The 16,048-nt window shown below is 37.8% G+C and overlaps 1 protein-coding gene across 1 annotated transcript; it reads right to left on the reverse strand.

The window, feature by feature from the left end:
• Positions 1-6,132: 6,132 nt before the first annotated feature.
• LOC125202200 (cyclin-D4-1-like) lies at positions 6,133-8,226 on the reverse strand. The gene is made up of 6 exons (XM_048100564.2): positions 7,800-8,226; positions 7,483-7,587; positions 7,309-7,407; positions 7,027-7,228; positions 6,804-6,925; positions 6,133-6,719 (listed from the first exon to the last, which is right to left on the reverse strand). Exons 1-6 carry the CDS (start codon positions 8,175-8,177, stop codon positions 6,438-6,440), a joined length of 1,188 nt encoding a protein of 395 aa, XP_047956521.1. The 5' UTR covers positions 8,178-8,226; the 3' UTR covers positions 6,133-6,437.
• Between the last annotated feature and the right edge of the window lie 7,822 nt (positions 8,227-16,048).

Raw genomic sequence — 16,048 nt, forward strand, 5'->3', positions numbered from 1 at the left:
ACCAATATATGCAAGTGTGACTCATATTTTACTGACTTTTTTCCACTCACTTTTCTTAACATTTCTTAAAACACGTGCCGAAAAGAAATGAAACTCCTATTCGCGGACGAAGGGAGTATAAAAACACACTTAATTTATCATCCATTGCCAAATACTAAATCTTGTGGGTGGATTCTTCAATGCATGAACATTGTTGTAAACCATGTAAGCATATGCTGCAACATGACCGAATTAAAATCTTGAAGCATTATGGGAATCCTCAACTCAATAATCAATAGAGACATCAAAGTGTCTTAAAATCATAGTAACAACCACGTTATTATCAATCTCTAATTCCGAAACTCACACTTCCAATATTCTAGCCAACTCTAATCCATGAAATATACGCCAAACCTCATCAAGCAATAAAGAACAAACCCTGATATTAACCTCAAATTAACTCCAGTTACCTACATCATCTCTTATCAATCCTCCCTCATAGGCACGACCAGATGTCTGCTCTAGATAAGCATCTGTGTTCAACTTTAGAACTCCTGGCGAAGGTGACCTCCAGCCGACTAAAATTGCACTTCATGTCACCCCATCACCTCCTGGAGCTGCTAACCTGATATCATGAATATTCCTAGCCATAATAACAGTATGTGATATAACAGCCTTCGGACTCATCTGTACGCGTGCATAATAAATCATGCCTTTTTCTCAAATAAGCGAACATCCAACACCAAAAATTATGCACCACCTCCTCCCACTCCCTAAAGTTATAACTTAAATCTCACATTGTGAATCTCACGATCATCAAAACTTAGCGTTTGGACATCGAGTCTAAGAACCACTTCACCCCAGAAACCTGCAGATGCCCAACCCAACCCATGTTCGTCGCGCATCAATGCAATCACAGAGCATATATATCCAAGTTTCTAGGAGCATATTGACCACACATGTCAGAACATCGATACAAGGATATGCTTCGCTTTACCCTCTCATAAGTTTGTCAAAAAAACAACTCTAATCATATTTATTTTATGTAGTCTGTAAAACAAATTAAATATAAATTGTTCGCCAATAAGGATGGTTAAAATTTAGTACTAGTGTATGATTGGTTAATCTCTAATCACGTGACGTGGCCATAGATAGAGGCATGAGGTTATATCAAACCCAATAAGAATTTGACATTCAGAAAAGGGCTTTAGCAAGCCCATTAATACAAATCCCAATAGTCAAATAAAAATCCATCCATGGATATTAGTATTTTGGAATATTGACACCAAATTTTAAAAAAATTGAGTTTTTCCTACGAACTTTGAAATTGACAAATAATATCATAAACTTTATTTCGAGTTTGTTATTTTTCACCAATAAAAAAATTCAAGTTATATTTATAGATTGAAGAACAAATTTGGAGGATGTGCTTCAAGAAAAATATAATCAAAGATTGAAAATCTTCAAACTCTCGAAGTTGTTGTCGAGAAATTACAAAAAAAAAAAAGTCCGTATCATGATATTATTTGCCGGAATTTTTTCATTAGTGGGAAATATCAAACTTGGGGTAAAATTCGTGATATTATTTGCCAATTTCAAAATTCGTGGAAAAAATCCAACTCTTTTAAAGTTCCATGATATTAGGTGTCAATATGCCTACTATTTTTTTATCCAACTATACTTCTATTATTTTACCTATAATAGTGCGAGGCTGTTGCCTATTCATAGGATAATTATAATATTATATCATTAAAGGAAAATTTACACTTTTGCACCAAAGTTTTGGATGATAATCTCATATTTTGACATGGGATTAGATTCAAAAATCAAAGAATGTACTTGATTCAACTGTGATTTTGAAAGATAGTAATCCTATATAATAACGATGTACAGTACTATATATTTTTCTTACATCATTGCGTGGAATTCAGACTAGTAGCTCAGCACTTCAACATCAAAATACGTACATTCTTTGGGTACATTAATACATCAAAATCGACTGTGTTTTTTTATTTCCTCGTTCGCATTTAAATTTTGTGGTGATAGTGAAATTATCAAGTGCATTTCTCTCTTTATTAATGTGAGATTACGTGCAATAGGTGATATAGATTAAAAAAAAACAAATAAAGAATTTTTTTTGTTAGGGTGTCTCCGGTGGCACCCCTCCCACTCGCCCCTCCACTAGCCCTTCCCACAAAAACTGCATGTCACGTCAGCACTAGCCCTTCCCATTCCACTGCCATATCACTAGCCCTTCCCACTGCACTAGCCCTTCCCACAATTAAATTAATTCACAATTAAAATTAAAATTCACGGAATTAAATTCGACACAAATACGAACGGGAAATACGAATATTTCATTAAAAAAAAACATACATCATTCGAAAAAAAAATTACATAGTAGATAGAAAAAAAAAAAACCACATCAGTGTCCACCCCTCCGCGTCCAAACCTCTTCGATGATATCCTCCTGAAGTCGAATATGGGCATTTCTTTGCCGCATGTCGGCAAATGCGCGCAACCGCTCAACCTCTCCATGAGGTACCCCCATGTTTACATTCGTGGTGGCCACGCCGTGGCTTGGACCGGCACCCGTGTCATCTTCGCTGGTCCACTGAGTCAGTTCGTCCCCTTCACTTTCGACAATCATGTTGTGCAAAATGATACACGCGTACATGATGTCGCCGATGTTGGGAATATACCACTGCCGTGCCGGACCCCTCACCATCGCCCATCGACTCTGGAGCGCACCAAATGCGCGCTCAACATCCTTGCGCGCTGCCTCCTGCCGGGTCGCAAAGTAGGACTTCTTTGGCCCGATCGCATGTTTGACCGTCTTCACAAAGACGGGCCAGTTTGGATATATCCCATCCGCCAAATAGTATCTCATGTTGTGCTGGTTGCCGTTGGCGACGAAACTGATGGCGGAACCAATGCCATTGCACTGATCGTTGAACAGGGGCGACGACTGGAGGACGTTGATGTCGTTGTTCGACCCAGCCACTCCAAAATAAACATGCCATATCCACAGCCGGTAGTCAACTACAGCTTAAGGATCATCGTGGGATGCTTGGCTTTGAAGCCGGAAGTGTGTATCCCCTTCCAGGCGGCGGGGCAGTTCCTCCACTCCCAATGCATACAATCGATGTTACCCAACATCCTAGGGAACCCGTGCACCGACCCGTGCATATTAATCAGCCGCTGGCAGTCTTCGGGGCTCGGACGCCGAAGATACCTCTCCCCGAATATCGCTCTAACGCCCGCGCAAAACTCCAACAGACACTCGACGACTGAAGACTCCCCAATGTGGAGGTACTCGTCGAACATGTCGGCCGGGCCTCCGTACGCCAGTTGCCTGATTGCGGCCGTACACTTATGTGTGTCCGGGTTTGCCAGCCGCATCCTCCATGATCCTGAAAAACTCGTACCTTCTCTCTAATGCACCAACGATATGCATAAACAGAGGACGATGCATCCTAAAACGTCGGCGGAATAATGCATCCCCAAAACGCGGCTGCGGAGCAAAGTAGTCCTCATACAACCGAATATGTGCAGCAATGTGGTCCCGGGGTACATGCCGTCGGCGATGGATCGGCCGAGGCACGACCGCCGCCGCCTGCTGCCGCCGCTGCCGGATCCGTCGATCAATCGCCTCTTGCACAGCGAGATCCAATTCATGATCACTAAAGCCATCACTATCACTAGCGCTTCCGCCACTACCACCCGCACGACTACTCGCCATTATAGATAATTGAAAAAAGAGGTTAGAGAGAGAAACTTGTCAACACAAGTGGTGTGAATGAAATGATGTTGGAGGAGCCCTATTTATAGAGTTTTTTTTTTTTTTTTTTTTTTTAAAAAAAAAAATTTAAAAATTCCGGACGTCCGACCTTCGCCACAGTGGCGGACTTTCGGTCGGACGTCGACGCGAGGGGCGAGCCCTTCGCAGGGGCACTCGGGACGGGCGTGGGCGCCCTTCCCACTCCCTACGGCGAACATCCGGTCGGATGTTACCGACGGGCGAACGAGAGGGGCGCCGGTGGAGACACCCTTAGTGTTTAATTTTTTAGGGTCTAACAATAACAGAAAAAAAATTGACAAGTTAACTAGTGAGTGGTCAAACGCAGAGGACGCAACAGTCAAACCAAAATTGGTGTGGGCCTGGGTTATGGGCCCACATTCTTGTTGCAGATCCCAAAAACAGCATGACATGTAATTATTACACAAAATCCAGTGCCACGACGAGTTCCATATGCATTCTCTTTTTGCAATTTTCTCTTGTACTTAATTTTCTTTGGAAATTTTATATTCCTGTTTTCTATTTCGTGACATTAGAATTCATCTCAAGATATTTACTTATGTAAACCAAATTAAAGGTAATCTCTCCGTTTTAAGATAGTTGAGTCTGTAGATTATTTAAAGATAGTTGAGTCATTTTATTTATTAGCAAAAGATTTTATTTTTTCTTTCCCTCTATTATTTTATTTTTCCTCATTTTAACCTTTTTTCTTAAATTTTCTATTTAAAAAATGCATCAAGAGATAGAGAGTAGTAGTACAATGTTTTCAATAAACAAGATATCTATTTACACAATACTTCCCTTTTCTATTTGGTGTTAATTTGTGGGTTGGACTCGGCATATAAATCCAAATATGTTTGTGAAAATTTAGAGACTTTTGATGACATGATTTAAGTTGCTTCATTTGCTCAAATAAATACTGGCTTACTAAACTTGTCGAAGGTTCCAATGTGGGATTTAGTCCTTTTTAGTGTGAAGAGGATTGCTGTCATGATAGTCACCTGTTACTAATTGCATTCACCTTAGATTTTTATTTTTTACCTACCCTTTTGTTGTTGCATCATGCTTGTTGAGCTAAATAACTGCAATTTAATATGGTGTGGATATATCTATTCATGGAATTCATGAATACACTTTAATATATTTAATTGCAAATCAGTACTACTACTCTATACAACTAGAAATTGTAACATTCAACTAGTTTACACCACGGTAAGTTCTCTCGACCCTTGCTGCAATTCATTAAATTTTACTATGTCTATGTTAATTTATGAATGTGATCACAGTCATCTAAATTTATATACGAACAGATATATTTAGCGTGTCCAACTATTTAAAAAAATTTATGTTGACGGTTATTATACTAGGCCCACAGGCACGCACAACATGTGAATACTATGACTTTCACTCAAGTACATAGACAATACGACAATGATTTGGGTAGATTTGAGGGATAGATGACAACAAAATAAAGGTTAATGATGAAATAAGACCGGAGAATCTTGTGTGAAATATTTTCAAATGAATTTCACAATCAAAAGACCAATAAGTTTAAATACTCACTAGATTTACAAATTAAGACTCAAAATTGAACTTATCTCACAAATTTGGCTTGTAACCAGTAAGACTGGCATATGATTTATTGTTATGGGATGATGGACGAATATTTTACATTGTGGCCGTTGCTTATGCTTGTTCTATGAGTAGTAACTCAAGTGTCTAGTCTCAACTAGGAATTTGACTTGAACCAACTTTTTGTCACGTTTTTATCTTCGTTGGGTTGTAATCGACAGTTGGAATTGATTTGTTGTATATAATCATTGTTTTTGGACTACACGTTATAAAAGTCCATGATTTTTTTTTACTATATCCAAAGTTAATTATAAAGATCTGAATTGACCTATAATTGGTGCATTTCTCACTATTAAGCCCTTTTTAAAATCATTTTTCAAGTGTACTAAATTCGGATTGAGTGTTCTTGAATTTAGCAATAATTGTTAATTGGCCTCTATAAAATTATAATTTTTTTTTATAAAATTCTACTAATATTAATATTAATGTATTTAATAGTAGGACACAAGTTGACGATAGAAATATTAGGATAGAGGATCCGAAGCAATTTGATTAGAAATGAAATAAGAAAGGAGGTGGTGAGATCTTGAACACACACACAAGTATTAATTTAAAGTTCTATAGTAGTAGTATTTCATAGTCAATAATAAAACCTACTGATGCTAGATACAAATCTGATAACGACTCTTTTTTTTTTTCTTCTAAATCAACAATACATCTTTGCGATTGCATCACTATGGAAATCACGAAGGGAATAATCTCGAGATCTATTTAAATAATACTACAAATCAAATTTTTATTTTTATTATATAAGAAAGGGGAAGTAAAATTACATAATATCCATGAAAAATAACATTATAAGAATAACTATACGCATTAATTCTTCTAAATTCCCATCCCAAATGATGTTCCTCACTTTTCGTCTCCAATCATCATACACATTACAATGCTTTTATTACTATATGACAGTTACCATGTTTTCATGCTCAAAGCATGTCTCCTCCCCATCTTCCATTTCTCAACTTCTCTCTTTTTAGTTCCCATTTATTAATTTCCACACACCAAATAACTGATTTTATAATGTGCGTCACATTTCTGAAGAATCTCCACCTAAAAAGGTTGCTTCACTATCCAATTTCCTCCTCTTAGTGACTGGACTAGTGTGTGAGGAAGTTGGGCATGATCCAACTGTTGGCTCATGAGTTTTATAGCTCAAGCATGCTGCATCCAACACCCCATTCGGGCTCCGTGGAGCCACATTCGCCATCGCAACCATCGCAGCAGCAACACTAGTGGCACTAGTAGTAGTAATCCCCCTCATTGATGACTTACATTCTTGAACCATTTTAAAGCACTTCACCACCCTCTCCTGCAAAAATTCAATCAAGATTTAGATGCAAAACACCGCGTTTTTCGTTGCTATTACTATGCGGGGACCAACATCAAGACCTACCTTGTCAACTCCTATCAAACAAGACAATGCCTTATCAATGTCCATTGCTTGCATTTCCCCTGAAACACACATTGCCACAGCTGCAGCTATCTCAGCTGGTTTGAATTCCAAGAATTCAATGCCTGCATTCAATATCACAACCAAACATTATACTACTACTACTTTTTTCTTCTTCTTCTTCTTCATAGGATTCCAAGTGTAATAAAAAGAGGATGCTAACCACCTTCGATTGTGCTCAAGATTAGGCGAAGGGAGCGGCTAATCAGGAGGCCTAATGGCAATCCACCCTCATTCATCTTCCTAAGATAGTAGTCAATGAAGTTGCATGGAGTGTAGGCTTTGATCTTCCAATTCAAACGGTTTAGCACCAAAATCTCCATTCTTTGAATGGTTTTCCCTTCAAACAACATCTTAGGCACCTCTGCCTATTAATCAATCAATCAATCAATCAATCACAATCACAATAACAAAGACTAAGTCCTATTTTAAGTATAATGATGATCACCTGCAAATCCAAGGTGGAGGGAACATTAACCTCCTCTATCTTGGCTGCAAGAGATAAGCAAGCAACTGCAACTAATTGAGCTGCCCAGTTCTCACCTCCCTACTCAAAAAAACACACAGAGAAAATCAGCATTCAAGATTTGATTCAATGGGAATGAATTCAGCAGTGATGTACCTTTTCTGATGAAGACAGAGGCAATTCATAGATGGATAGAAACCGATCGAAATAGCTGATAGCAGTGTACAAACACAACTCTCCAAAACTGAAGTGGGCGCAAGCCTGTAAAGCACAAACAAACATTCAGTTTTATTAGTGAAACTGTTGGAGGGAAAAAGCACTTTTTTCTGCATTTAATTTCTCTGAAAAAGATAAAAGCTTTGCAACAATCAAGAAAACAACCCAATTAGCATTTGATGAAAAAATCCCATTTGGGAAAATCATCAAGATTGGATTTTTATGAAGAAATGAGAATGAAATCAATCATCAATCACCTTGAGCATCCAACCAATAGCCTCTCTCCTCAATCCAACATCCAATTCCCCATCTCTGAATCTGGTGAGGTAATCACCTCTGGGGAGGTGGTCTCCCTGTCTCTGTAGCATGTGGTGAATGCATTCATCACTGAGGCAAGGGAGATGAAGCAGTGAATCTGAATCCGATGATGACCCATTGTTAAAAATCAAATCTTTTTGGCGATCATCATCATCATCATCGAAGGAGAAGGCTTTGGTTTCTTCGTTGCAGAAGAGGAGGTCTGTTGAAGCAGAGTCAAAGGCGTTGCAATCAGCCATTGGGAAATCAGCCTCAATGAATGTGCTTTGCTGTCTATCAAAAGATGGGGTGTTGAATTGATGGGCTTTCTTTTGCATGCTAAAGACTGGATTTATGTTTCTGCCATTTCTGCAACTAAGAGAGAGAGAGAGGCTGGACGGGAAGTGAGACTATTGGAGTGTCTATATATATAGTTGTACAAGAGAGAGAAAAAAAAAGTGTCTGTGATTTGGACAGTGCAATTGGAAGATGGTTTATGTGGGGTTGTTGATTAAACAAAAAATATTAAATATAATTATTTTTATTTAAAAAATAAGGAAAAAAGCATGGCTGTTGAAGTACCAAAAGTGATCCTTTTTGTTATGTGGGCATTGGTAAACTATGCTCCAAAACAGATTCTAAATTAGGCCACAGTTCTATTAAATCATCATTTTTCTCTCAAATTATACGTCAGTCTACACTAAATCAAAACTTAAATCAAACTACATATTAATTATACTATTTTACTATAATTTTTTTAAATAATAATGCTATTATATTGGTAATAAAAATTATTTTGAAAAAATAATTGCTTGCATGAATATTGTTTTAGCCAAACTTTATTTAGTGACTGATGTAGATCCACAAATATATTTACCTGTTACATTTATGTCAGTTTTACATTTATAGTTTTGTTGGTTAAAAAGTGTATTAAAACTATTCCTATTTTTTTATAGTATTAAATACACTCTTATTAAATAATTTTCAAAGCCGACCATTTTAGCAGTAATTAGTTGTCACAGTATTCACAATTAATTGAACGTTGTAGCTTTGTGGGTATCTTTACTAATTACTTAATTACCGAATGTCCGAATCACATTAACACGTTTTGTTTCGTCAGTGTTGAATCATGTACTAGTCTAGTATGGCACAAAATTTTCTACTACTATAATTTTGTTTCGTAAGTTGAGTGTAGAAAGAAAAAGTATTTATAATGTTTTCATTTTAAAATGTACTGTATTGATTAAAATTATATATAAAAAAAAAATATATCACTTAGAAGGAGATAACGAGACTATTTTTTAAGTTATAAAAAGCAATATTCTGCAATATCTAATCTAACTATTGATAAATTATTAAAATTAAACAATAAAAAAGTAATTTTGTTTTTACCTATTAAAAATCATTGATGGAAAGAATAAGGAAAAATAAGTTAATAGTCGTAATTTCTATTTAAAATTGGTGATAAATGTTACTCCCTCTGTCCCGGCTAAGATGACATATTGCTTAGCCGGTACGAGATTTTAGGAGTTATTGGTTTAAATGTTTAATTGGAGAGAGAGAAGGTGTGCATAAGTATTAAAGTAGAGAGATAAAGAAAGATGAATATTTTAATAGTAGTGAGAAAAAGTGGTTGAGTGTATTAATTGGAAAGAGAAAATTACCATAAAAGGAAATATGTCATCTTAGTTGGGATGAACTAAAAAAGAAAACGTGTCATCTTAAGCGGGACGGAGGAAGTAGAATATAAATTAGAATTAGTAATTTATATTATTATTTTTTACTAAAATTATTTTGTGTGGCAAGCCTGACTTTAAATCTGAACGAGCAAAGTGAAATACACTTTTAGGAGTACATCTCCTTTTTCTTACTTTTCCCGTGTTTATGTTACTCGCACTTTTCTATTTCGGCTGTCAAACTACTTACACTATTTATATTTTAAGTAAGAATTAGGATGTTTAATTAATATAGTATAGATAATTTAATATTCTATTATTAAGTGAACTCTCATTACACTTAAAATACTACTCCCTCCGTCCCACAATAAGAGCCACACTTTACCATTTTGGTCCGCCCCACAATAAGAGTCAGAGCATCCGCAACGCGGGCTCGATTTTGGCTCGGTCTCGTCTCGACGAGACGAGCCAGCATCGAGTCAGCGTTGCGAGGCTCGTCTCGTCTCGACGAAACGAGACATCTCGTTGCGCGACGCGACCCGGCGAGGCCGGCCTCGAGCTGGCGAGACAACGCGCGCGCCCACGTGGCGCGCGCTGGAGCGTTGCGTGACGCCCACTCGCCGGCCCGCGAGTGGGCGTCGTAATTATGACGTAATAATTTTTTTTTTTTTATAAATTCGAAAAATTCGAATTTAATAAAAAAAAAAAATTCAAACGGACCAAGGTCGAATTTTCAAATTTTTTTTTTTTTTAATTCTTCTATAAATATACTCCATACTCCATTCACCATTTTACACACAAACACAACTCTCATTCCTCATTCCTCTTCCATTTTACACACAAACACTACTCTCAAATTGTTGAAAAAATGTCCGGCGATGGAAACTCCAGCGGCGGCGGCTCCGGCAGGCGGCGCTCCGTCGGGTCCGACTTGAACTCGTTCGACGATTGGGCGAGCATGTACAACTGTTTGGGTACTCCCGGTTCGTCGACGGGCACCCAAGGCTCGACCACCCCGCCGGCGTACCAAACACCACATTTTGATGTGGATGCATACTATCGTCCCTCTCCCCCCCCAAAGGTACGAGCAATCGCCGGGATTATCCCAAATTCCGGAGAATTTTTTGGCGCCGGAACGCAGTTTGCCCGACTGGCCAATTGGTGGAGGCTCCGGCACCGGCTCCGGCAGGATCAACCTCAGTCTCGGCGTCAATGCCGAGGAGGAAGAGGAGGCAGCGGCTGGTGGAGACGGCAGCCGTCATGCATACAGCCAAGCCGAGACGTTGGCTCTGTACGACGCTTGGATCAACGTCTCGTACGATCCTGTCGTCGGGAATCAACAAACCCACAAGTGTTTTTGGCTAAAAGTCACCGAAGTTTACAACGCACGAAGGCCGACGAATACCGTTCCCCGCAACGTGAAGATGCTCCGCAGTCATTGGGAGCGAAGCGACAAAGATGTCAAAATTTTTTGCGCGATATAGAGGGGAGAAGAGGCGAATTATCAGAGCGGAGCCAGTGGAGCCGACATTCTGAGAGCGGCGTTGCGGGTCTTCAAAGACGACGTCGGCAAAGATTTCAAGCTTGTTGATGTTTGGTCGCAAGTCCACCACCTTGACAGGTGGGCTGGCGGTGTCGAGTCGGGCTCGAAACGTACGAAGCGCACGGCGCGTGGCCACTACTCGTCTAGTGATGGCGGCGAAGGCAACACCTCACGTGAGGGCACGCCAACCGATGATGTAGGGGGGTCTTCTTCCGGTGCACGACGTCGGCCGCAAGGGACCAAGGCGGCGAAGGCGGCTAGAGCCAGGGGGAGAGCGAGAGCGAGAGGGATGGGCCGCGGCGGACCAAGCCAGGCGGGCGAGGGCTCGGGCTCTGGCACGGGCACGGGCTCGCACACCCTAATGTCCATGTACCTAGTCGCCACGATGGCGAACCTCTCAAAAATGAATCCTGGCCAAGTTGCAGCCCATATGGCCGGAGTTGAGTATATGAGAGCTCAACTTGGTATAGTTGTACCGCCGACTTCGGGGGATGATGATTCGCCGGCGGAGTAGTTTTTTTATTTTTTAGGATTTTAAATTATGTACTTTTTTTTTATTTTTTAGGATTTTAAATTATGTATTTTTTTCTATTTTTTAGGCTTTTAAGTTGTAATATTTATTTTATTTTAATGAAGTGTGTTTTTATTAATTGAATTTGTTGGAATTAAAAATAAAAAATGAAATTGAATGAATAGTTAAGAGATGGTTAAGAGATGGAGGGTTGCAGGTGCTGTCTCTTAGTTAAGAGATGAGCTGAAAAGTACAGTGGGGCCCATGAATAGTGAAGAGATGAGACGGTTAAGAGACGGATAAGAGATAGCGTTGCGGATGGCCTCACACTTGATTTTTACCATAAATAGTAAGTAGGTCTCATATTCCACTAACCCACTGCGTTCACATTTTATTATAAAACCATAATAAAACAGTGAGTCATGTATTCCACTAACTTTTACAACCCACTATTCTTTTACATTTCTTAAAACTCGTGCTCACAATAAGAGTGACTCCTATTGTGGGATGGAGAGAGTAATTTAATTACACTAAAAAATCAATCCAAAATAAATGACCCAAAATGAAAAGTGCGAGTGATATGAGATGAACGGAGTATTATGTACATTCTTATATACATTTAAAATTTACAACAATAACATCTAAAATAATCAATTATTTTCAATTATCTCATTTACAGTAGTATTTTTCAAAGTGTGTGGACAAGTATATTATGATTGTTTAACATCACTCACTTCATATATTTATATTATAATGCATGTCACTCTAAAAATTTTCAAAGTTTTACTCCCTCCGTCCGCCATTAGGAGTCTCACTTCTTGGCTGCACGAATTTTAAAAAATGTTAAGAAAAGTGGGTGGAAAAAGTTAATGGAATAGAGATCTCACATCTATATATTAGTTTTAAATGAAATGTGTGTAGAATTGGTTGTATTCTCATCGCTTTTGATCAGTCTAGTGGCTGCAGAATGATGCTGCATAAGACACATTTGAATCTTGTAAAGTGTCTATTGGCAAAATCTAAGGCTTTGATTTCGTTATAGTTTGCCTGCATTCTCTATTTCTTGCCATTCGTGGATAACCTACATTCTCTATTTCAAAAAAAAAAAAGTACATACACATCTACAAAATGAAATTAAATCTACAAATTAGGAAAGTTGGAGTTGTTCTGGTCCATGTAATTGTGTAACCTTCATGCTTTGCCGATATGCTGTGATTCGTTGGCTATAAAGGATTCAGTGATGGCGGATCGGTGTTTGCGATCTAGTGATACTAAATCCATTGATGGTGGTCTCGGTGATGTGGATCCAGTATTTTGGAGGTGGAATATAAATGTGAAAAAAGGTGGGGTGGTACCACAATAATGGTATCATAATCTTGTTTTGTATAATTGCCACACCTTACGTGACGTGACATCAACGTACCTGATGCATTTTTTATTAGCACTAAAAATACCTGCAAGTATACAAGGTAGATCAAGTATAGTTAAAGGTTATTATCGGGTTGTCGAACACGAGGAATAAAATCACAGACTAGCTACCTTCTACTAAGCTTCTTTTACTATTTGGAAAACTAGAGAACTTTGAAAACTTTTAGAAAACAAGATCACTGAAAGCTATAAACAACTAATTGCAACAAATAATAGAGATAAAGATATGAGAGATAAGAGAATTCCAAAGATGTGCGTTCACAGTTATGGTTATACAAGTTCCAACTACAATACCCTAGCACAGTTTATACTTCGATAGAACGAGTCACACTAGTTATGCCCATGCGGTACAAGCGTAGATTACTGACATTAGGGTTGTCAATCCTAGATTCGTAACTCCTAAAAGCTCCTAAGACCATTGAAAATTCCTCACTCTCAATTAACAGTGCCGTTTTAAGGGAAGCTAATTGTAGTGTCTATTAAGTGGATCTAACTTGCCAACCTCCTCTCACGATTATGTAGCAAGTTATATTAATTCTTCATCGAATGTGTCACTCAAACATGAAGTGTTACGGAACAACTTAAGGAAGAAACGAAGTAAAAACAAAACGGATATTAAATAGAAAAAGGTATTGTATAACCAAAGTCGTTACTAACACATCCCTAGAATCCTATGAGTTTAGTTACAAATGACAGAATAAGCTAAAAACATAGAATGAAGGGAAAATAAAGTGAACATAAGAACTAAAAGCAATAAAACCCAAAGGTAGAATCCTTGTAGCCTTGATCTTCGCTTGATTCCGTCTCCAACCTCTTGCACAGTGAAGAACTCTCTCAATTTTATGCTCTAGAATTATTAGGCAACAAGATGATAATAATGGAGAGGTTTGAGGGGGTATTTATAGGGAAGAAATCGAGTCCTAGTGGAATAAGGTAAAAGATGGCTAATTTTGGTAAAATCGGGAGAGAAAATAGGTCAAATCGTGCGCCGCGTTTTCGCAGCGCCCGCTGCACCGTGGCTAGCGGTCGTTGTGCGTTGTCCGTAGCTCTGCCATTTTGGGTAGCGGTCGCTGCAAACTAGTCAAGTAGCTTCGGGAGCTTCTCGAGCGGTCGCTACGCACTTCCCAACGGTCGCTGGGCGTTTTCAGATTTTCAGCACAACTTTCTCCGAAGCGGACCACTTTAAGTGTAGCGGTCGCTAGGCTCCAGCGGTCGCTGCGCATGTTGCAGCGGACCGCTGGACGACATGAATGCTCCAGACTTCCAACTTCGACTTTTTCCTATCTTTTTTGCTCAAATATGCACAATTCTCACAAAACATGTCAAAATATCAAAATAGATAAAATATGCAAAATATGGACATGAATTGCGATTTAGACATTAAAAACAGACCAAATAAAAGCCTTAAAACAGGACAAAATCCGAGCATATCAGTACCCTTTCACCCTTTCAGTCAGATGTGACGATGTCTTAATCTTAAGTATCGCCCTGTTAAATTAGTTAAATCATTTTCATTTTAAATTCACTAGTATTTGCCGATTAGCATCGTATATGACACCTATATTTTGAAATTTGTCGAATAGCAAAGCCTTGGACTATGATTTAGTTTTTGTTTACCTTCGTGTACTTTTTGGTTGTCATAGGAACTTCTTTTCGGCTTAGAGTTATTTTGAGACCACTCATCTCTATTGGTTGAGGTTGGTGGCTTCAAGTGTGTTGCTCTTTTGCTTCTATTTACTTTATGTTAATTTGTTGCTTTCATTTTGTAGTAGTTTTGGATAGTACATTTATTATTATATCTTGATATCATTGGTTTTTTGGTGATGGTTCTATTGTGAGCTCATTTTCTACTTTAGTCATTTCCATGCCTTTGTGCCACATAAAAGTGTAATTTAATAAGATACTTACCTTCTAATTAATAAGCTGGAAATTCGAATCACCACATATAAAAACTAAGGAATCTATTTTAATTTTTCATAAAAATTAGTACTTTATTAAATTTGATATGCATGTAATATTTTTCGTGCACCATGTGAAGTGCAAACTCAGTTTGATGTTAATTTACTACATTAACCACACACATCACTGTTGTCTTCACGCATATTCTTCTCCTCATTTTGTGCATATCAAGCAGGATAATGTAATGACATTAGGAAATTAAAAGATCAAATATATCTAGCTTTCGCAAAGCATAAATGGCAAGATACTAAAATACAAAATATTTTTAATTATGGGTACGAATTTACAAAGTCTACATATATATAAATTGACATATTATATCGATTTAATAATAATAAATCAATATTAATAAACTCATTGGGACATAAATGTATGATTGTATAGATATTTTTTATTCTATTTACAGCCTATAAATCAGAACCGAAGCTACACTGAACATGGGGGAGACTACCGTTATGAATCATTATAATATAGTAGTAGTAATAAACTAAACCAACTTCTTCTTATTTTATATTTCGCAGAAGTAAATCAACCTAATATCAATATAAATATACTGATTTCATCTCATCTCAATCTACCCTTAATTTCTACAATCTTCCACGCATTAAATTATTGTTCAAACACCCCAAAAATTAAATTAATCCAGAGTAACATGTACATTAGAAATCAAATGTGGTATGGGAAGAAACAAGATGAAAGAGCTTAGGATACTGATTTTGAATATTTAGAGAGAAACATGAGATGTAAAGGTGTATATATTTGTCCCCTTTTGAAGGCATATCAAAATTCTGACCCTTTTTTCACATTCCACAGACACACAGTGCACATACAGAAAGATGAAATATTCACCTTTATCACAAGCCTCTTTACAAGATTGAGATTTGAGGGGTTAGACCCAAAAAATTCTACTTAGACCACATATTGAAAAAAACAACTTTAAACAACAAGCATCCCATGTCACGTGTATCATACAACGTTCTTGTTGCTCCCACTTTGTGTAATAATATTAAACTAACTAATCAAATAGTACTATATATTTATAATTATATGCATGCATGGAATTGTAAAGGTGGCCCTCCTATTTTTTCATAA

Source organism: Salvia hispanica, chromosome 2, assembly GCF_029641045.1.
Source record: "Salvia hispanica isolate PSC_SH4W2 chromosome 2, Shi_PSC_v1, whole genome shotgun sequence".
Classification (NCBI taxonomy): Eukaryota; Viridiplantae; Streptophyta; class Magnoliopsida; order Lamiales; family Lamiaceae; genus Salvia; species Salvia hispanica.

Excerpts from the sequence above, each read along its gene's own strand:
- LOC125202200 (XM_048100564.2), bottom strand. The coding sequence starts at position 8,177 with ATGCAAAAGAAAGCCCATCAATTCAACACCCCATCTTTTGATAGACAG. Across the intron at positions 7,588-7,799 it reads CTATTGGTTGGATGCTCAAG|GCTTGCGCCCACTTCAGTTT; the intron begins GTGATTGATGAT and ends TGTGCTTTACAG. Across the intron at positions 6,926-7,026 it reads AATCTTGAGCACAATCGAAG|GCATTGAATTCTTGGAATTC; the intron begins GTGGTTAGCATC and ends TATTGAATGCAG.